This window comes from Vigna unguiculata, chromosome 9 (genome assembly GCF_037176805.1).
Source record: "Vigna unguiculata cultivar grain cowpea cultivar isolate G323 ecotype 2 chromosome 9, ASM3717680v1, whole genome shotgun sequence".
NCBI lineage: Eukaryota > Viridiplantae > Streptophyta > Magnoliopsida > Fabales > Fabaceae > Vigna > Vigna unguiculata.
The window spans coordinates 35,906,169-35,929,474 of NC_140800.1; the positions used below are offsets into that span (position 1 = coordinate 35,906,169).

General features: G+C 31.4%; 2 protein-coding genes across 3 annotated transcripts; one reads left to right on the forward strand and one right to left on the reverse strand.

The window, feature by feature from the left end:
• The first annotated feature begins 312 nt into the window (after window positions 1–312).
• Window positions 313–7,223, forward strand: NADK2 (NAD kinase 2). Of its 2 annotated transcripts, XM_028048317.2 has the most exons (8): window positions 313–595; window positions 824–2,719; window positions 4,353–4,474; window positions 4,581–4,722; window positions 4,819–5,043; window positions 5,181–5,255; window positions 6,442–6,543; window positions 6,795–7,223. In XM_028048317.2, exons 1-8 carry the CDS (start codon window positions 398–400, stop codon window positions 6,996–6,998), a joined length of 2,964 nt encoding a protein of 987 aa, XP_027904118.1. In that variant the 5' UTR covers window positions 313–397; the 3' UTR covers window positions 6,999–7,223. The 2 variants fall into 2 exon arrangements, 1 of the variants encoding a protein (XP_027904118.1); XR_003599449.2 differs by lacking the exon at window positions 6,795–7,223 and having other exon boundaries at window positions 4,819–5,026.
• Window positions 7,224–7,886: 663 nt separating this feature from the next.
• Window positions 7,887–9,734, reverse strand: LOC114163926 (2-oxoglutarate (2OG) and Fe(II)-dependent oxygenase superfamily protein). Its single transcript, XM_028048318.2, has 3 exons — window positions 9,470–9,734; window positions 9,151–9,377; window positions 7,887–8,780 (listed from the first exon to the last, which is right to left on the reverse strand). Exons 1-3 carry the CDS (start codon window positions 9,569–9,571, stop codon window positions 8,183–8,185), a joined length of 927 nt encoding a protein of 308 aa, XP_027904119.1. The 5' UTR covers window positions 9,572–9,734; the 3' UTR covers window positions 7,887–8,182.
• Window positions 9,735–23,306: the final 13,572 nt, after the last annotated feature.

Here is a 23,306-nt window from a genome sequence, read left to right on the forward strand (position 1 = left end):
CTAATTAATAAATACAAGGATAAAAAAGTAATTTAATCTTATTTACTTTTTAGTTACTCTAATTTTGAAATTAAATTAGGACAAAATTGTGCTCTGCCTCTAAATTAAATTAGTGCTATTGCTAACATGCAATATGTGATGACGAATAGTAACCATATTCTCAAGAAAAATATTAGAAAGAAAACACTAATAAAGTTTTGTTGATCAAGAAATGAAAAAAAAAAAGTTTTAAAAAAAATTGAGAAAAAAAAAGTAATCTGAGAAAGAAAAAAACAACTTACATTAATTTCATGTTTTACAGAAGGCAATGTCCATCAAAATCAAAGAAAAGGACACACAAACCCAAATATTCTCATTCTCAAAGTGCTTCTTCGGTTGTTTCTGTTATTGAAGTTCCATGACGGCTCGCACTGCCTGCACGTGCCACATGGTTTTCTCCGTCGAACGGGTTACTCCGACCGTCGTGTCTGTGTTCTCTGGCATTGACAACACTAAACTGTTGGCTTTCCGCTTCCAATTTCGAAGGAACACACACCTTCTCACTGCTCAACTTTCCAATTCTTTCTCCAATTTCGGATTTCATTCTCACTCCCAGGTTTCTTTCACTCTTTCACTCACTCCTTTAATCTTTCCACTTATTCACAAAGTTTAAGTGTTAACAAAACATAAATATTTGACTACCCAATTGTGTTCTGTGAATAAATCGTCGTTTTCAAATTAAGGGTTTATATTCATTCATGAATTCACCGTTGCAAAGTTTTGTTGCCATGCAGTGATATTACTTTGTTTAAAAAAATTAAATCTTTTTGTTTGCATTTTGCAGTGTTTGAATTCCGTTCAATCGCATGTTCCTTCGCGGTTGCCTTGGATGGGTCCATTTCCTGGTGATATTGCTGAAGTGGAGGCATATTGTAGGATCTTTAGGAATTCTGAAAGGCTTCATTCTGCTTTAATGGATGCCTTGTGTAACCCGATCACTGGCGAATGTAGTGTTTCCTATGAGGTTCCGTCTGACGAGAAACGGCTTCTAGAGGATAAAATAGTATCTGTCCTTGGATGCATTGTGGCCCTTGTGAATAGTGGGAGGCGGGATCTTCTTTCTGGAAGATCATCCATTGTGACTCCCTTTCGTGCTGCAGAGGTTGGTGCGATGGAGGATACACTTCCCCCACTTGCCCTTTTCAGGAGCGAGATGAAGAAGTGTTGTGAGAGCTTGCATGTTGCTCTTGAGAACTATTTAGTTCCTGGTGATGATCGGAACTTGGATGTGTGGAGGAAACTTCAGAGACTGAAGAATCTGTGCTATGATTCTGGCTTTCCTCGTGGGGAGGAATGTCCATGTCCTTTGCTGTTTGCGAATTGGAGTCCTGTGTGTTTAAACACTCCCATAGAGGACATGGAATCCAAAGAATCTGAAGCAGCTTTTTGGACAGGTGGGCAGGTAACGGAAGAAGGTCTAAAGTGGTTACTTGATAAAGGATATAAGACCATCATAGACCTCAGAGAAGAAGATGTAAAAGATAGCTTCTATCAAGCAGCTGTGTATGATGCTATTTCATCTGGAAGTATTGAGTTGGTCAGGATCCCTGTTAAAGATGGGACTGCACCTACCATGGAACAGGTTGAGAGGTTTGCATCTTATGTTTCAGATTGCAGTAAAAGACCAATTTATCTTCATAGCAAGGAAGGAATTTGGAGAACATCTGCCATGGTCTCTAGATGGAGGCAGTACATTACTCGTACTACATCACAGCTTGTTTCTAATCAAGCAGTTATTTCCAATGTCGTGTTATCAGATTACACAAATGGATCTGGAAAAATGGAGGACTCAATGATTGCCAAGGGGTCCTTCCAGGAAAAGGATACCAATTTGCTACGAGAGGGTGCAACACATGGTTCTTCTGCCTCATTTGACTCACGTAACTCTTTGAAGACGAATGATGAAAAAACAAAAAGCAATGGGGGCATAAGTCAACTTAATCCTGATAGTAGGGCCTCATCACAAGCCACTGGTGCTTCTGGGGAAGGATCTTTTCCAAGTTTCTCCGGTAAAACTAACCCTTTGGAAGCTCAAATTCCTCCTTTTGATATCTTTTCCAAAAAGGATATGTCCACATTTTTGGGAAGTAGGAAAATGTCAAAACCCTCTTATTTCAGTTATCAGGTTAAAAGGGTGGAATGTCTGCCAGACTCAAGGAGCTCTGAACCTAAAATTGTGGGCCGAGTGAAAAGTTCCAATGGGTCAGCTCGGTCACATCACACAGTTGGTAGCGGTTGGAAATTAGAGAGTATGAATAATTCCCGTTCTGCTAGGACAACATTTAATGGGTATAGTGAGGGGGAAAGGAACTACAGGGCTGATGCCAATATCTCTACCGCTGTGAACAGTGATATTGATAATGTGAATACTAACTCCCGAAGGACAGGAGATGATAAAGATAAGGCTAGGTTAGCCTTACGAGATCAAGACTTGGGGCTTATTGAAGGAGACATGTGTGCATCATCAACTGGGGTGGTAAGGGTGCAGTCAAGGAAGAAAGCAGAGATGTTCTTAGTACGAACAGATGGATTTTCTTGTGCAAGAGAGAGGGTGAGTGAATCCTCTTTAGCCTTTACTCATCCCAGCACCCAGCAACAGATGCTATTGTGGAAATCTACGCCAAAGACTGTTTTACTGTTGAAAAAGCCAGGAGAGCATCTCATGGAAGAAGCTAGACAGGTAATATTTTCCTTTTCTTTCCACCTCTAGGAATCATTCAAGCCATTCAAAATAGTTTTTGTTTTGTTTCCAATGGCCCAGATACCAAAGTTTCTAACAATGAAGTTTAGGTTTGAATTTGTGTTTTGGTTACATAGAGGAGTTTAGTGGGGAGGGGAGAGGCAAATAGAGGTGGGCTCAGCATATATGCTATGACACTATGAAGGAAGGAGCTTAGTGACAACAATTTATTTAACAATGATTTAGCATCATATTTGTCAAGCATTGACGTTCCTTTCATATGTACTCTTTAATTATATCTTTGCTCAACCTTGCATATTCGTTTTTCCACTAGTGTGAAGAATCATAAGTATGTGGAGATTCATTTAGGCCCAAACTCCTTTATATAGGCTTAATCAAGGTTATCAGGAGAGTCTACATAAGCTCGTGGGAGCTATGTAGACTCAACTTGTAGATTCGGCTCATAGACCCAACTCGTAAACTCTTGATAGTGTACCTCATATAAAAAATAACACCATAATTAATCAAAATAGTAAACAATAGTTTTGAGATTCTAAAATAGCTAAGCTTAGCACACGACTACTGTATAAGTTCAAACCACACCAAATAAATAAGTTCATATAATTATAACACATACATTCTTAAGGCCATGACAATTAAATTACTAAAAGTGGAAAAATATCTTAAATTTTTTGGTCTCCAATCCTCTAATGACGTCATCTCCAAGATCATCCATCATCTTTATTGCCATCCAACAACATATGTCCTATTTCCTACAACATTTTTCTAAGTCTAGGAAGTGAAGTGCTTCTATATTGGGATCATAATAATTTGAACCAGTTCCACTTTCAGACATTGTAAAACTTTTGCAACTAAACATGAAATAGGAAAAAAAAAGAAAAAACATTAGCAATTAACAAAATAGATCCAACATAAAGAAAAATAAAATAAAAAACAGAAAATGGACAATAGGAAATATGTGGTGAGTGGGAAGAACACTCTCATCTCTTTGGAGAGATTAGACGTGACTTGTTAGAGAAGAGAACAATGTTGGGGAAGAGCCACACAACGGCGGTCGAAGACATTGTGCAGAGAAGATGCGACTATATATGCTTTTCACAAAGGTGACATGATGACATTGGGGAACAAGGTGTAGAGAAGACGTGAATGGCACCAAATATGTGACGTGAAGTGGTGGTGGCTAGAGATGAAGCACAAAATGGAGGTATGCTTTCTATTTGGAGAATCTCTGACCCAACCTATTGTTCTTTACAATGTGGGTTTTCAAAACGTGAATAAAAACATTTCATGTCGACTTTGTGCCCAATCACAGACTCAGTAACTCAAACTTTATCTCGTGAGTCTACCACTAGTGAACCGAGTCTACAAGAAGTGAACCAAGTCTACCATGGGTAAACTAATCTCCATGGTGTCTAAGTACACACTTTCAGCCCAACACGTCTCTGTATGAACTGGGGAAATAAATCTTTTAGTGAATGTATGAACTGGGGATTGGGTAATGTTATTATTAGCTTAATTTGGTATTCTGACAGAATTTGTACTTAGTGATCCTTTTGGGAACTATATATTTGTTCTGAATTTCTTATAACTAGTTTTGGTAACTAATCTGCAGGTTGCTTCTTTTCTGTATTACCAAGAGAAAATGAATGTACTTGTGGAACCAGATGTGCATGATATATTTGCAAGCATTCCTGGGTTTGGATTTGTCCAGACCTTCTATAGTCAAGATACTTGGTACATGAGTTTGTGAATTTATGTGTAACAACTTTACCTTTTCCCACTATATAAAATTTGTGTTTCATTAAATTGTTGATTAGTATATCTAATACCTCTGGTTCAGTGATCTACACGAGAAAGTGGATTTTGTAGCTTGTTTGGGGGGAGATGGTGTTATACTGCATGCTTCGAATCTGTTCAGAGGTGCTGTACCCCCTGTTGTGTCATTTAACCTTGGTTCTCTTGGTTTCCTGACTTCTCATAATGTACGCCTTTCAAATCCATCATTTATTTCACCATAAAGAAATGTTGGTATCTTTTTGGGTCATGTGTTTGACTGCTATTCTTTTTTCTGTTTCTAGTTTGAAGACTACAAGCAGGACTTACAACAAATTATCCATGGTAATTGTGCACAAGATGGAGTGTACATCACTCTCAGAATGCGTCTCCGATGTGAAATTTTTCGTAAGGGTAAAGCTGCACCAGGGAAAGTATTTGATATTCTCAATGAGGTTGTTGTTGATCGGGGTTCTAATCCATACCTGTCAAAGATTGAATGTTATGAACATGGTAGACTTATAACCAAGGCATGTTTGATTATGTTATTGTTATTTGCACACCAAATTTCTGTCTTTTATATTTGGTGATGAGAGCTTTCAGTATCTTTAAACACCTTTAGAAAGCAGTGTCATTCATTCTATACGATCATTGTCATGTCTTTCAGGTACAAGCTGATGGAGTCATTGTGGCCACCCCTACTGGAAGCACTGCCTATTCTACAGCTGCTGGAGGTTCCATGGTAAGGTTGAGCGAGATTTCTTTAGGAGCATGGTTTGAGCTGTATTTTTACTAAATTAAATAGAATTACTGGCTTACATCTTTCCCTTGGAATGATTTGGATGTTAAAATGTTCCATGTTGGCTAGGAATATGACCAATTTACTCCTTCCCTGGATAAACGGTTATTATTTCTAATCCTGATAAACTGTGCTTACAAACATTGGCTATTATTGGTTCAAGCAATATTTCCTAACCTGCTCTTTCTACCCTCAGTAAATGGTGAACATTGTACTGACACGTCTTCTTCCTAATTTCAGTGCATTGCTCTGTAAGTGGCAGACTTGGCAAGAGGATATTGTGAATGATTTTTTAGTCAAATTTTTAGTCCCTATTTATTGGCTAAAGGAAATATGAAAACTAATCCCTGTTTGTCGGCCAAACTTATAAAAGGAAATATGGAAACTAAAGTTATCAAGGGAAATATGGACAAAATAGGAAAGATAAAATTTATCCTAATAATTACAAATATATTCTGAATATATACAGGGAGATTCTATCCTAAATTAGCTCCTATTTACAGCAGGCAGATTAGAAATCCTATGAGAATCATTATTTGTTCTAAGAAAACTGGAACTCGTGATATTAATTAAGTTGTAATAAACAATCTTTTCTTACATTCTTCGGAATGTTGGTGATTGACATTTGACAAAGCTGAGCGAGTTGCAGATAACTGCACCAAGACACAGTCCCCCTCTACTTCAAACCCACCTTTTGGGTTTGTCCTCGTTTTGTAAAATAAAGAACAATTTTAAGTAGAGGCCGCCCTTCTTCCTTCTGGAACCTTTCCCAAAAGAAGTTTCATGCAGTCTATACTTACATTATAAAGAAAATGTTCTTATTTTTACTTTTCCTTTTGCATGTGGCTTCTATCATGTGGAAAGTAGAATAGTGAACATCGATCGAAAAAAGGGACTCTGAAGATGCAATCATGTAACTATCCAAAGAGTTTGTGTTCAGAGTTTTAGTTAGCATATAAACCTCATAGATGTAGTCTTGTGTGGGTTCCTTTCCGTGAATATAAATTCTTAAATTCTATTTGTGCACAAATCTTCTAGTGGCATGGTATCTACTCTGTAACAGTATGAAATCGGCCTGAATTAATTGTTTTCATCGATAAGTTTTTCTAATGAAAAAAATAAACTGCAGGTCCATCCAAATGTTCCTTGCATGCTGTTTACCCCAATCTGTCCACATTCGCTCTCATTTAGACCAGTCATACTTCCAGACTCTGCACAACTTGAATTGAAGGTGAAGTTAGTTATAAAGTTGTATGATTAATTGCTTATGATGCATCTTTGCCAAAAAAATGTTCCTCTTCAGATATGCTAAGTTGTCTCAGATATGTATTGAAAAAAGCTACATGGTTAAGGTCACATGGTAATTGCGATCAACAAATTTAGGGACATAATTTATTTTGTATGATTTGGAATTGAGGGGTTAACTAATTAATTTAAGATTTCGTGATTAGAATATGAGTGACAGGAGTTTATTGCTCACAGATTCCACAGGATGCAAGAAGCAATGCCTGGGTTTCATTTGATGGAAAGAGAAGGCAGCAACTTTCAAGAGGAGATTCAGTACGAATATCTATGAGTCAGTATCCACTTCCAACAGTTAACAAGTTTGATCAAACAGGAGATTGGTTTCATAGCTTAATTCGCTGCCTAAATTGGAATGAAAGGCTTGATCAAAAGGCTCTGTAAAGCATATGAAAGTGAAGAGCGAAGATGCTTTCTTCACCTGTACAGATTATACGTTAGGATTACACAACTTTACTAGAGTGCTAGTTACTGCATTATTTTAACATTGGCTTCTCATGCATACTATTGTCGCAAGATGATATGTATTGACATTTAAAGCTGTAAATTGATCTCAGAAGCAGTTCACTGTTGCGTTTCGAAGTTCACCATTGGGCTTCTTTTTTCTCATTATTATACTCTATATATAGAGTAGTTGAGTTACTATTACTATTTTGCTGCACTTTAGCCTCATTTTAATATAAATAACACAGGCGTACTGTTCTAGACTCTTCCCTGATCCCTATTCACGTTCTCCTCGGATTTTTCTCTCTATTTTAACAAACCGGTAAACATAAATTCTGCGATATTATGTACATGTTTGTGTAACAATGGCCTCACTTTTGGGAAGAAGAAAAATCCAGGGTTACAGTTTCTGTCAACTAACTGGATTTACACTAACTATGTCAAAGTATTCTGCAATTTTATAGTGAAGATTTTACGATTTAAAAGTTTTTGATGACCTATAAAATCTGTATTTGTCTACTCAACAAGCAAAAGGGTGTAACTTGAATCAATTATAAATTTTATTATGTTATGATGCTTCGCTAACGAAAAGGAAAATGTATACTTCGATATTTCCATAGCATGCCAGTGGGTAAGCTTCAGTTACCTGTCCCAAAACTTAAACTTAAAAAGTGATTGATTGCGTTAAGAAAAAAAGAAAGATAACCGCTCCGTGGTTGTCCTTTTAAGGGTATGTTTTTTTGGGAAATATAACAGGATATGGAGATGATTTAGTGGATAATAACCGAAACAACAACAGTATATACAAAAGGAAAGAAGAAAGAGAAATTTATGATGGACAACTTTATAGTAGAATTCATCTAATAGAACTATTGTACCATGCAAGCACAGATGGATACACACTAGTTCCCCCCATGAAATTCTAGAAAAGGGAATACTAAATACCCATGGTGATTTTCGATTGTGGAGAATGATAACCAAATGGTATTCTTTGCCACTATCAAGCATATGTTATGGTATCAAAACCCGAAAACAAAAGAAAATATGAAGTTTATAGGAAAGAAAAGAAAAAGTGGGGGAGGAGCAAATGTATTTTTTATGCAGAAAGCAAGTGGGTTGGTTCTTCACATGGCCCTAACAGCCCGGAACCTGGGTTCCTTTGGAAGGAACTTCTGCTCAGCATAGACAGACATGTAGTCACCAAAAACAAACTTAGGATAAGTGTGATCCAGTTGTTGGTCTTGTTTTTCCACGAGTTGAGGTGCAGGACAAATGGTGGCCTTGAATGAAGGGTTATAGAAGGAGGCAATGGATCTTCTGTTCCCATCTGGAGTGGCCAAAACCCTGTGCCAACAACTCTTGTACCTTCCATTGCTGAGGACCTCAATCTGATCACCAGTGTTGATCACAATGGCATTTTCCAGAGGCTGCACATCAATCCATTGCCCATCTTTCAGCATCTGAAGGCCACCAACCTTGTCATCTTGGAACAGAAGGATGACACCTCCTGCATCAGTGTGAGCTCGCAGACCTTTCACAAGCTCTGGATTGGGACATGGAGGGTAGTGGCTCACCTTGGTGCCAAAGAATGCACCCTCTCCTTCTCCACCGTTCAGTGCCTTCTTCATGTATCCTTTGGGTAACCCCAGATTCTCATCCATCACCTCCATCACCCTCTCTGCCAATTTCTTCAACTCGCACCGATATTCCGCCATGGTTTCCCTGTCATCCATGTCAAAATTCAGTTATGCAATCATCACGAAGCTCTACCTATTGTTTCGTGACATGACACCACCCAATCGGTATGTTCTATGGTCGTTCTCCATGGTTTTCAAATTTCATGTCATCTATATGTTTGCTGAAATGACCAATTTTAAGAGTAAGATGGATTGATTTCTGATTTACTCCAATTTTCTTCAACTTGTACAAAAGAACATAAGAGAAAGTATATGTGACAAGGGAGTGTGCATGAAATTATACCTTGTATGAAATATAATTTTTTATGTGATGTTCGACTTTTTTTTTTTTTTTTGGTTTTTGTTTGACTTTGTTGAAGTATGAAGAACTGTTGAATTGCTTTATTTATATATACCTGAAGCCTGGTGTTTTTTCTGGCCACTCGTTATCATCAAGGAGAGTGATAACGTCCTCCCAATCCACATACTCCTGCTTTTCACTGTCCTTCTTTTCAGCTAAATCACTCAGTAGCTTCACTGATGTAGACTTCTTGAAATTCTCCTCTCTTTCCAGCTTATAAAACTCAGAGGCAACCTTCTTCACCCTCTCAAGGAGTTCCTCTGGAATGCCGTGGTTGACCAACTGTAACACAAAGCATGAGTTTTGATATGCATAAACATGTTTTAAACATCATAGGAACCATTCTTTGAAACATAAACAGTGTAAGTAAGTACCTGAAAAAATCCCCACTCTTCACAGCCATTTGCAATCTGAGCCATAGTTTTGGCTCTTTCTTCTCCATTCAGCTTTGAAAAATCAATCACTGGAATTGCCATTAGATGAGAAGGTGCAGAAAAGTGAGGAAAAGTGATAGAGTGGAAGTGTGAGAGAGGGAAAGAGATAATAACAAGTGTTGTTTTGTGCTGTGGTTTGGGTGGGAAGTACCTATAGCTATTTATAGCAAAACTTCCCACCTTATTGGATACATAGTTGGATATCAACCAATAGTATATGTTCCCTTTAAAAGTAAGCAGCCGTTAGAATTAGGTCACAGACGGTGATACATTTAATTAAAATTTCATATGTCAATGCTTGCTTTGGGAGTTACTGCGTGTTTTAGCCTACAAGTCTACAACAAAGGCCTTCACTTTTCAGGTGATGCATCATATTAATTATCAAATGTATTTTCTTAATTAAAACATAATCATATTGCTAATCATGTTAGGATTTTGATTCTTAAAAATATAAAATATACATTACTTGAAGAAACTTTTGTGATTTATTTGATTTATATACTCTGTACATAAAGCTAAAATATAGCAATTCATAACAGATCTGTGGCTGACCGAGTCAAACACTATGGCTGACCTCATTTTTGTCCAAAACCAGCACAAGCACTTTCATTAAACCACCATTAGCACTGCATAATTATACTTAAGTAAAACCATGTTGGGATAATTTAGTTTTCCTTTTGGTATTGATTAATGTGAAATTGTTATCTTGTTAGTAATAAAGTATGATTAGTTTATCCTTTAGCAGAGTTTGAAAATGATGATTTTGCGTATAGTTTAAATCTGTGCCGACTAATGTAATGAAATGTTGACCACCCCATATTGCTTTGTAGAAGTTCTAGCAATGAATTCACACATGATGTGCTCCTTTGTGACCATTGCCATTTCGAATAGTATATGGTGTTAATACACAGATTTGCAGGCATAGTTTTAGGGGTAAGGAAGGCAGAGTCAAGGGTTCAATATATAACTCATTACACAATCATTTACCTCTAATTTAATAAGGTTGTCAACTTCGTCAATTGACATTCAAGTATAGTTAATATTTTCCTTTTTGTAATTATTAAGCATAACATGGCAACATCAAATCGCTTTAGTTTCCTCTTTGCCTTGTTCACTGATCCCTTGCAGATCAAAACTACCATTATTGTATGTTGAATAATTGAATACTTAGTGCATTATTGGGGTTTGATTTGATTCCAAATGTCCGAATGTTAGGATACATTTCTGAGCAAACAGGTGATATTGGCGTCTGATTAAGGAGTTGGGTTTTACATACTTAACTCATCCATTGCTGTACTTGCAGTACTTGAGCATCTCAAAAATCATAAACTGCTTCCGATTGCATTACTGGCATGGCCTTTGGAAGCAAAATATTCATATGGGACCACTCCTTATATACACCATCATCATCATCATTATATCAAGACAAATAACTCTTCACTGCAACCACTCCTCCTTTCATCCCAAACTCTAATCATTCATATTATTTTATTCCTCAAGCTCATTAGAGTTCTTGCAGAAAGTGGGCTTAGCATTTAATTGAAAATTTTAAATGTGAGTCTAAGTTAATAAAAAGTAAAATAAAATAGTTAAAAAAGTGTGATAGAGCAAAAGCTAATATATATTTTTGCAAGAACAGAAATATATGAAGTTATATTTGTAGGAATTAAAAACATATATTTATATCTAAAAAGAACGCCAGTCTCAAAATTATTACTACAGGTATTAATTGATCATTTCAAATATTTCCTTTGATTAATTTATTATTGTAATGACTTTAATTAGAAATATTACTAATTATATTCTTACATAATAGATAATGAACATAAACAAATATATAAGTAGCTGTCATTTATGAGAAATCATAGTTAAACTTCAAAACATATAATTTATAAAACTCTATTAACGAGAAAGATTTATACACTACAAAAATTATATAAATAGCAACACCTATTCTCTAAACATAACATTATTTATCTCACTATCTCATATGATCACATACAAGATACAATTATAATAGGTGGACAAACCACTATCAAAACATAGTACAAGATAAGCTAGTGAAATTGTGCTGTACCATATACATTAAATGATCACATAAAGTAAAATCTATTTATCTTATATCTTCATATATACAATGTTCATCACCACAACCCATCAATAATATCATCCAATAAGAATCAAATGTCTAATATAACTCATGTCCTCACTGACATAAAAAATAACTTAAACTAGTTTAACTCACAAGGCTATGACAACTTAGACATTTGACTCTACTTTTGAAAGATATATATATTGAGTAGACTCAAAGATTCTACACATGTCATACTATCTCTTGTTCCCTCGAAGCAATAAACTATGATCAAGGCCACCTTCAAGTATGACCAGCTAACTATGGTGTATTACATGGTTCGATCATGTCTCTTACTGAAGCATCTGATTATAGGAATCTCCCTCAATTATCACTAGTAGATATCTTTTTTTCTATGTGAGTTGGATACTAGGAGAGTTAAGATAATCTCATCAAATCACCATTCAATACACCATACAATCAACTCAATATAGTACTTATTCCTTGGAAGTCACCATACCTTCACCATCCACACAATTTATAAATCATATTTCTCATCTCAAACAATCGATCATATATATATATATATATATATATGATTGGTCCATTGGTTTATTTGAGTTATTTTTACTCTTTTCTAGCATCAAAATAGTATAATTTAAATCAAAATATTTTCAGATAATACAAATTAACCAATTGAATACACTATAACTCAGATCCCTTAACATAGTTCACAAATTTATATTCCTCAACACATCTTTAACTCAAAAATTTAAAAGGTCAATATACTAAATCACACATTACAACTAATATCTTCTCATCCAAACATTAATCACATACTTATCATATCTAATAATATTATAATTTACTAGTTTACCTTACTACGAGTTAGTAACACAAAGGGCTCCACTACTTCTACATACCTCTAATTACATAGGATGCAATCCTAACAACCCTCACATGCAATTGATTCATCTTGAGTCCTTAAAAATCACATGCAATAAATTACCAAACAAATTAAAAAAAAAGGATAATAAATGAATTTACTCTATGTAATATTTTGATCAAGTAGCACTTCTTGTTGTTGGGACTCTTATGACATACTTTGATGGTTGATGGTCAATCACATGAGTAGGCCAAAGAAAAAAAATAATTTTAGAAGGATGAGTAACTTATTTTTCTATTTATAAACTCAAGTTTTGTTAATAAAATGATCAAAATCCACTTTTAAAGACCATTTCCTCTTAGATGACCTTACAATAATAATAATGAATTTGATTAATTATATATTTTTTCACATAATTAAAATATTCAATAATTATTAATTAATAAAAAGTCATTACCATTCATAATAATTGATTGGATCAAATATATCATTTGATTAATTTAAAATAGTTTTCGACCTTTTGTTTCTATAATCAAAATTTAATTAATAATTTAGTTTCTGCATTTATATTTTTAATTTGTTTTGGTTTTTATATTTATTTTTAACTTAATAGAGTTCCAATATTTATTATATAGAATCAATATGATCTCCATTAATCTCATTTGTTTATAATTCATTCTTGTTCTATATTACCTATAAAATGATATTAATGTCACATTGATTCCATTTGATAAATATTTAAATTTAATTGAGTAAAAAAATATAAAAATCAGAATGAATGAAAGACTTAAAGAACTAAATTAATAATTTAGTCTATAATAAAAATAAAAATGGTATGAATTATTATAATATAATACTATATATAATGTACGTATTTTATGTTAATTATGTTAATGTTAATAAACTTTGCTTATGTAATATATAATAAATGTTATTGAAACATTGATTACATGAGTTTCAAAGAGAAATGATTATAAAATTTGAAAAGAAAACAATTACATGTTAATTAGTGAGAAACACTTATTAATGTTAAGGAAACACTAGTGATTTCAAAGAGAAATGATTAGAAATTTTAAAAAGAAAACGATTAGATGTTAATTGGTGAGAAACACTAATTCCTGATAAGAAAATTTTGTTTGACGTATTTCATTTCGATAAATCATTCTTTTAGATAAAAACTAAATTTTATTCATTTAATCATTAAATTATAATGTTAAATTAATTTAAAATTGAATAATAGTAATAATAATAATAAATGATAAAAAAATTTATATTTTAATATGTTTTTAAAAATATATTCTATTAATTTTAATTTATAAAAATCAGATATCAAATAATTTTATATTAATATACGATTAATTCATAGTTTAATGTTGCTAAACTATATTGTTGTGAAGTATTGAAGAGCTTTATCTTTGATAAGTTTGGTACGAAAGGTATTGGTTGCCACTTCTATTTGTCAACTTGCTCACCTTGTCCCCTATTACAATACGAGGCATATGACTAATAAGTTTCGGAACATGCACCTTAAATTTATTATTATAAATCACTTTATTTATTTTTTCACATTTATAAGTATATGTTAATATGTTAATTATTATCTTCAATTCAAACAATTATTATAGATTTTATTCATTTTTATTTTTAATAAATATATTGTTAAACACAGATATTATTTTATTTCAATCAATAATCTCGAATTTAAATCTCATGTTAAATATTTATATAGATATAACGTATAAGTCCATAAATAATATTATATATATATATATATATATATATATATATATATATTGGATTACATTGTTATAATATTACGAATAAAAAGAAAGGTATGCTTTAGTAACATTTTGTTTAACAAACCACCTAAAGAGAAGAAGAAAAAGATACGCTCTTTAATAGGAATTGAATTACATACTCAAAAACTCAACTTTAATATAATGTATATTGTTCATTATCTCACAGGCTCCTATGTAATTAAATTTGACAACACAATATTAATCCAATTATTCTCTAAAATTATAGAGTTCAACAAATTTGAGTTCAAAAAAGAAAAAAAAATGAATGAATAAAAGATAAACATTTAATTTATATTTATAATCTTTCTATTTTTTTTCTTTTAAAAATCATCTTTAAATAAAACTCAGGTGACCTTTTTTCATAGTATTATTTTTATAGTTATATTATTCATATTGAAACCAAATTAACTTTTATTTTTTACATCTTAATGTTAATTTGATTCATATAATTAATTTATATAACTATTGTATTTACAAAATTATTTAGTTCATAGATTTGGAAGAAATAAAATGTAAATATTATTTATTATACAATATATCTTTACTAAATAAGATAATAACTCCAAAGGAATTACTTTATCTAAAAAATATTTCGAACATAATTTAAAAACCTGTAAATGCAATATTCCAACAATAATGAGATTTAAATAAACTGGGTTAGGTCTTGAGCACATTCCCACATGATTAATCACTTGCATGCATGGTCTTGTTTTGGTTGGCATGGGTTTCCAATGCAATGTTTACTTATTCTCTTGCATTTTTTTAGTTCATCTTTTTATCTTCTTCTTTCTTCTTTCTTCTTTCTTCTTTCTTCATCTCATTAACCTCTCACCTAGACGTGGGTGCCCAGCTGTCCATGTACATATTCATGTGCCTATTCTATGTGCATGCATATGTATGTATATGCATCATGATTTTGCATTGGAATATTTTTCAAGTTTGGTCTCAGCAACTGTCATCATTGATCGATTGAACTCTTTTTAGCAACTTGGATACATTTCAAATTGTAATGTGTTGCTTCATTTCAGTAATTCATAAATTTATTACATAAAATATACTATTGACTAAAATATATTATTAGTGTACATTAATATACTTAAAGTTGGATAGTTATTGGCCTATTTAAGCTAAATAAATTATAACTTTCATTCATCAAAGAATATGTTAACACTTTACTATTTTTGTATGTTTATGAAAATCCTTCAAAGTGTGTTCTGTAATGTTTCTAAAAGTCCTGCAACGTGTGCGTGAATGAAAGTCCTTCAAAGTATTTGTGTGCTTAGATTTACATATAGTCAATGGTATTAAATAATTAATTAACTCTGTTTTTTTTAGAGCGTTTTTTTTAATGTATGACAAACGCTAACCAATGAAATTATTTTAAAAAAATTAAAATAGAAAATTATCATTAATTGGTGTTATTATAATTCATTTTTACTTTGATTTTCAATACATTTAATGTCATTTTTTATATTTAACTTCCGAAAAACCCGATTTTTATTGATGTAATAATATTAAAGGATACAACTAACAACTACTTTGAACGATATAATTATCACATTAATCTTCAGCTCTCTGTGACTCAGAAAAAAAAAAAGCACTTGCAATAATATAAAGTATAATTTAAATAGAGGTAGATTGAAATGCAGGCAAAGTTATAGTTAGAGAAAATCCAGGAGCTTGGTTAGAATAGTTATGGAGACAAAGATTAGAAATGTAATTCAACCCTAAACTCTATCTATTTATTATTATGTCAAAATTAAAGTAAGAAGAAGAACAACAACATAAGTGCGTTCCCCCAAAATGTCCCATTTTCATCGGAACGTGGGTTTCGTTATCGAAGGTCAACACGGTTCTAGCCACCAAAGCTCATCTATATGTAAGGCAAAACAAAATATATACACACAAATTTAAGTAACTTGCTTCAAATCTCTCAAGAAATCACGTTGTGTCTCTTTTTGTGCAACTTCAAATTTTATTTAAGTGAATTTTACTCGTAATTAGGGTTGAGAAACGCTAATATGACATTTTGTACTCGGTTCTTATGTATAATGTTAGTAAGAAAAACTTTTACGCGTACAATCAAACTATAAAACAATAAACCAAAGAATACTACAAATTAGAATAATAGACATTGATGTTTAATATGGTTGAACATCTCTTATCTAAATATTTACTGCTTTAAAATAAAGTTTCAGTCTTTTAGACAAACTTAAAATTATTTTATTACATAATTGCCTCTTTAATTTGGATAGTGATTTGTTTTTTTTTTTCTGGAAGTCTCATATTGAGTAGAGATAAGACAATTTCATAATATAAAAATAAGGTACAAACCTTACCTTACAAGCTGATTTTGTGGTGTTGAGATAAGCTTAAATCCATTTTCTAACATTTCTCTCTTAAAAAAAATATTATTTATATTATGATGAATGACTTTGTCAATGAATGAATTTAATTATATAACGAGATTCAAATTTTATCTTATAAGTCAGTTTTTTAAGATTGAGTTAAACTAAATTTCACTTCTTAAGATGACATATCTGAAATGCATCCATTTGAAATTTATTATTTTTTTTGACCTATTGTGTCACCCTTATCTGATCACAATTAATGTCTAGTCTTACGTTTAGGATGTATATACCTCAGCGTAAGGATGTGTTAGGCATTTTATATTGACTAGAAATAAAACAAATTTATAGTATATAAATGAGTATAAATCTCACTTTACACGTTGATTTTATAAGATTGAGTTAGATTAATCTTAAAAATATTGTATAAAGTTAAAGAGTTTATTATAATGATTGAACAAAGAATAGGAAGTGGAAATCATGTGGATGAATTGTAAGAGACAAAAATAAAGCACTTATACAAAATTCCTTTCATAAAAAAGTAGACAAAGAGAAGCTTAATCTTAACATAGGTAGATATAAAATTGAGAAGAAAGAGAAATCCAATGGGCGAGAAAGTAGCAGTTTTCCTTGAGCGGCTTCCATGGATCCATTTCACATTCTTCTGTTCTTTATGGTTACCACGTTATTCATATGCTTTCCCAAACACAATGTTCATTTAGTGCTCAATTATTATTACAATTTTCTCAGAAATTAATTATTACAAAATGCATGTGTTTTCGCAATCGATTAGCTTAAAGGCGAACTTGTCGAGACATATATCACATACAACCATTAGCACAATACAAACTGTGAGAAACAATGTCCTACTTTGTTATTATTTATTTATTTTTAAAATCCAACTTGCTATTTTGACCTTATTTCTTTTATTTTTTTGACCAACTTTGAAGTGTTGTTATGAATGTCTTGAATCCTTGAACCAAAGGTTTTAAATTGTGATCTAATTCCGTTTTTTGAAATCTTACAGAAACTTTAATATTATAAAAATGTGGTGAACAATGCGATGCAAAGGCTGCAAAAGTTTCATATCGTGACGACCACTTAATTTAAAACATTTTCTCTTTTCACATAACATGTTGTGTTGTTAACAACCTTTTTCTTAGGAAAAGTGAGCACTAATATAAGTAACATTTTTCTCAGATTTTTTTTTAGCTAAAATCTTATGTTTAAATTCTGAAGATAAAAAATTATGATTAAAAGAAGAAATGTTACTAAAAAAAATATAAATTATATATCAATTATTAATAGAATCTAGAAATATAGTTGATGTTGAAAAAATAAAAATGGCAGAAGCACACGTTCTAAAACCTGTTCTGCTTCAACATGGCTGCATGAGTGTTGGTAGATTTTGTCAACTTGATTCAACTAGATTCACAATTTATCGTATATTTTATTTTTTAACCAAGATTTTTTGTTTTCAAAGTTCGCAATCGATCCCGATTATGGTGTTGGTCCAACTATGGTTCTTTCTTTTTATATTATCGTGAGAATTTGAACATTCATTTCATAATTAAAAAGGAGTTTGAACTTGTATAAAATGAAAGGGAAGAATATCAATAAAAATTTCGAGGACTTTCATAGCACTAGTTAAGAAATTGCTTTTATGACAATACCATGTATTATATAGTGAATACACGTGCGATTATTATTCGAGTGGACGAATAAGTTTAACAGTGTTGTATTGAAGGTTTTGTCAATTGCGACTTATGGTGACTATTAATTAGCCTTAAGCTTTGTCAAAAAATGTCTTACTTGAATTTATTTTTTTCCATTTCTTTCCTATTCCGTTTTTTTTTTTTCCTTCAAATCCAGTATTAGATGATTGGAGCGTAAACAAAAAATAAACTATAGATTCAAGTTCCATCAACATGTTAATTTTAAGATCTAACTTACTTTAATCGATAGCCTATTTGATGATTACTATAGCCTTGTTCATACTATCAATTTATTTAATGAGTGTTGACATTGTGGGGAAGCCTTTCCATGGATAAGTATTTATTAAAAATTCAAGTATCAATCTTAAAATTATAAATTGAAAGTATGAATCCAAGTATTTTCTTAGGAGAGTTAAAATCAATTTTATTTCTTCAAATTGTTAGTAAAAAGAGCAAATTCACGATCTTTTTCTCCATTTCTTTCTTTTTAGTCATTATACCACTTTATCACTCCCGTTAATTAGGTGTTATAATATTATTTGTTGGACAACATAGAGTTTATGTATTGTAGTTTTTAGTTTGACATTTCTTTTCTAAATGTGAAGAATCTAAAAAACATACTATAAATTCTATTTTTTTTATATCCCCATACTTTGGTTATGTTTATATTTGTTGGATATTCCTTCAACAAATTTATAGTATATAAGTGAGTGTAAATTTTATAAGATTGAGTTAAATTTAAAATATACTTTTTAAGATAATATTAAAGTCATAAAGAGTCTATCCAACAAAAAATATTGTTTGTTGAACTTAGAGAAATCAAAATAAGTTTCAACCTGTGAGCCAATCCGGTTCATACCACAGGTTCGAACTGGGTTGAATTGAGACAATTTTAATTTTTTCAAAAGTGGGTTGAACTCAACCATTCTCACTTAACTCACGGGTTAAACGGGGTTCAAGTCGGATTGAATGTGGGTTGACCAACTTAACCTTATAACATTTTTTTACAATTTTTTAAATTTTTTTAATAATTATTTACTATTCCTAATTATGTAGGTTCCTAATTTCATATCTTTAAATGCTAGAATATTGTTCAATAATATTTGAATAGTTTGAATGTTTAATTAATTTGATTGTATAAGTTAATACTTTAATATTTAACTATAATCTTTATAGTAAATTACTTGAGCAACCGTCTTATAAACAAAATTTTCTAAATTAGCATGACAAAAATGTGTAGATTTTTTATTTATATTTTGTTGAATAACATGACAAAAAATGTATAACATTAGTCATGTTCTATTGGACTATATGAAGACTTTATTGGAAACAATTCATCATATATTGGTGGTGAGCATGATGAAGATATTGATTCTTGATTTTCCTGTGATTGTCATCTCATTGATTGTTTAAAACATTATTTAAATATTTGAATACTTAAAAATAAATAAATAAATAATTTTTTTGTGGGTTGGTGAACCAAGCCCCTTAACCCACCAACCCATGGTAGGTTGAACCGGGTTGCAAAATTTCTGCTCACCATAAAGTGAGTTGGATTGGGTTTACTCATTTTTAACCCGGTTCGTGATGAACCAACCCGTGTGAGCCGGATTGACTCATTTTGACATGTCTAGTTGAACTTCATAATATATAAATTAAATTTTAATTTTAATTTTTTACGAATAAAAGATATCCATTGATATAGACGAGACAACCCATTTATAAACGGATATCATTTATCCATGATTCACATATACGTGTTTGAAGTATCCATTTTATGATCGTAGCAATTTTGATACCTAATTGAAAATAGTTGAGGATAAGGTGAGAATTGATATATAATGATGCATGAAACAATAGTGAGAGGCAGTGAGGCATAGAGAGAAATAGAATACATTCCCCCAAGACAGGGTTTGAGGAAGAGATGAGGGTGTGTCTAGGGTTAGATTGATGCATTGTATTTGCATGTCCCTTTTAAAAATTGTGATTGGATTCCCTTTTATACATAGCTTGTATTTCAAGATCCCTCTCATTGTGAAGGTAGAAGATGAAATTGAAAACACATGGTGCTGAGTAATAGTGTCCCTCACAAGCCACCCACCACCACTCTCTCCACTTTCACAATCACTAACAATTCGTCTAGGGTGCCTGAATATGCACACACACATTCTCTCCATAATTAATTATTTTTTTCTAACTTTTATTGGTAAAACATGGTTTTCACCAGTTGCTTGCTTCTAATGTCATAAACAATTGCTAATTACTAATAATTAAATAATCTACACTAAAGTCGTTGCCTGGTCGGTGTTATACCCACCTTTTTAGCAGGGAGAAGACACCACATGTCCACTTCTAATTTCTCATTTCATTAATTTATCATTCTTTTTTAACTAAACTCATATTTAATTATATTCTCATCGTAAATCCCATTAAACTGCAAAAACAATTAATATCTATTGCTCCACACAATAAGGTCAACTCTTTTCTTTATCAATATCCACCAACTAAACAACCAAGCTTCTTCTATTGCTACTAATATTCTATACACTATACTTTTATTTCTGTATACATTTTTTTAATCAATTCTATATACTATATATTGCTTTATTCACTAATTACTTTATTATTTATTATTCACTTTAAACAACTTTAACTCTATTCATTTAATAATCACTCAACTTCTTTTTTTCATCAGTCTTTTTTAAGAGTTTCACGTAGGAATAAATATGCAATGAAAATAATCAATATTATTGTTGGAAGTCCCACGTCCATTAGAGATAAGGTCAATTCATAATACATAAGTGAGTTCAACTCTCATTCTACAAGTTGGTTTTGTGGGATTGAGTTAGTCTTAAACTCCACTTCATAACCAGATTAGAACCTATCCTAGTGAGATTTTTTAGACATTATGTTCACCCGTTATTAGGCCACTAACGAACCACTCCTAATTTCGCACAAGATAAATATACCTTCTTGAACAAGTCGAATTTTATGGGATTGAGTTAAACTTAAACTCTACTTCTAACAATTATATTTTAAATTTATGAATAAAGATAAGATTTTCTTTTCTAATATAATTGATTGTTGAAGTAACAATTATTTATCTAATAACATCTTTAGAAATCACATGTATCTTTCACAGCGTTACAAAATTGTTCCTCAAGATGAAAAATTTACATACAGTTTTTTTTTTTTTTTTTTTTTTAACTTTCACTGAAATCTAGTGACATTATAATTAGTTACGTAAAATCAAAAGTTATTGACACAAATTATTTGATACATGAATCTTGTAATAAAAAATTCAAGTTTGATTTAATTGTATATATTAGTCTCTGGGTAACGAGTTTATTTTGGTTTTGGTTTTCCAATACAAAAAATTTTACTTCCCCGATGGTGAAAAAAATATTTTAAATTTCTAAGAACTTTATAAAACCTATTTTAATATTTGTTTAATAATCACTTTTTGTTTAAGGACTTAGTTAAATTTTAAATACTTCATTAAATCTGTGTGTTTATTTGCAATTAAGAGTTTGTTTTTGTCGTTAACGAAATGACACTTGTCTCAAATTCACCCATCAACTTGTTTTTTGTCTTTTCCATTTGGTAATCAAACTCTTATTTTCTAAGAATAATTTTACCAGAGAGTGGGAGAAAATTGATTGGAAACGAAAGGTGTAAATTAATGAGAGAATTAAAAACAAGAAAATGAAAGTAAAAATAAAATAATCTCGTTGACAGCAAAATTAAATAATAGAATATCTAAATTAAAAGTAAAAATATTTTAAGCATACAAGGATATTAAATATTAAATTTAATAGATCAAAGTGTTATTAGTTGATATTTGAGATTCTTGTTTTAATTGGAGCCGGATTGAGTAAAAGTAAAATAAGGGTTTGTTGTTTTAATTGAATGAATTGGTTTTGATGTGAAGTGAGTTTGGGTGTGAATATCTAAACCTAACTAATGTATCCATGAATGAATAGAATAGCTTGTAGCTACCTGTAATTGTAGTTGTAGGTGATGATGTATTTGGGTTTCGTGAATGCCCTCTTAGTGGGGTACTCGCTTCATTTTGTCTCCTCCGTTATGGAAAGGAAACCCTACCACACCACACCAACTTATCCATGCTATTCCTTTTATTTTTCCTATTAAAATTCTTACATCGATTAAATATAAGATGAGTTAACGGGATATAATTGAATAAAATTTTACCTTATAAGTCAATTTTATAAGATTGAGTTAGATTTAAAGTTCACTTTTTAAAATAATATAGAGTCATATGTTAGAATCTATTATAGCGAAATTTGTTATTTGTTCGATCTAGTGTGTATTTCGCTATCAAGAAATTTATTATTTATTTGACCTATCACGGTAAGGCGAATATATATAATGGATGCAAATTTCACTTTACAAGTTTGTAAGTCCACTTCTTAATCGTATTGACTTAGAGATGTCAAAATGGGTTCCAACTCGTGAGCCAACTTGACTCACTACAAGTTCGAGCCGGATTGGATTGAGAAATTTTTGATTTTTTCAAAAGTGGGTTGAATTGAACTCATCTCACTTAATCCACGAGTTAAATAGGTTTGAGCCGGGTTGAAGATGTGTTGACCCACTTAACCCACCAACATTTTTTTACAATTTTTTTTTTAAATTTTTTGTTATAATTATTTACTACTTCTAATTATATAGGTTCACAATTTCATATTTTTAAATGTTAGAATGTTACTCAATAATATTTGAATAGTTTGAATGTTTAATTAATTTGTTTGATAAGTTATATATGTTGATACTTTAATCTTTAACTATTAACTTTATAATAATATTTTGAAAATTAGGTGAATATTTTGATTCCACTATTATACAAAATAAACAAAGTCAATTCACTCTCATTGTAATGCAATACATATATAAAATAAATTGCAAAATAAAACAAACATTCATAAGTGAGCAAATCC

What these genes read in the sequence shown, in the direction of transcription:
- NADK2 (XM_028048317.2), top strand. Translation starts at nt 398, where the DNA reads ATGACGGCTCGCACTGCCTGCACGTGCCACATGGTTTTCTCCGTCGAA. An exon ending in TCATGGAAGAAGCTAGACAG is followed by an intron (nt 2,720 to 4,352) that starts GTAATATTTTCC and finishes ACTAATCTGCAG; the next exon opens with GTTGCTTCTTTTCTGTATTA. An exon ending in CTGCACAACTTGAATTGAAG is followed by an intron (nt 6,544 to 6,794) that starts GTGAAGTTAGTT and finishes TATTGCTCACAG; the next exon opens with ATTCCACAGGATGCAAGAAG.
- LOC114163926 (XM_028048318.2), bottom strand. Translation starts at nt 9,571, where the DNA reads ATGGCAATTCCAGTGATTGATTTTTCAAAGCTGAATGGAGAAGAAAGA. An exon ending in AAGAGTGGGGATTTTTTCAG is followed by an intron (nt 9,378 to 9,469) that starts GTACTTACTTAC and finishes TTTGTGTTACAG; the next exon opens with TTGGTCAACCACGGCATTCC. An exon ending in GAAAAAACACCAGGCTTCAG is followed by an intron (nt 8,781 to 9,150) that starts GTATATATAAAT and finishes CATGGATGACAG; the next exon opens with GGAAACCATGGCGGAATATC.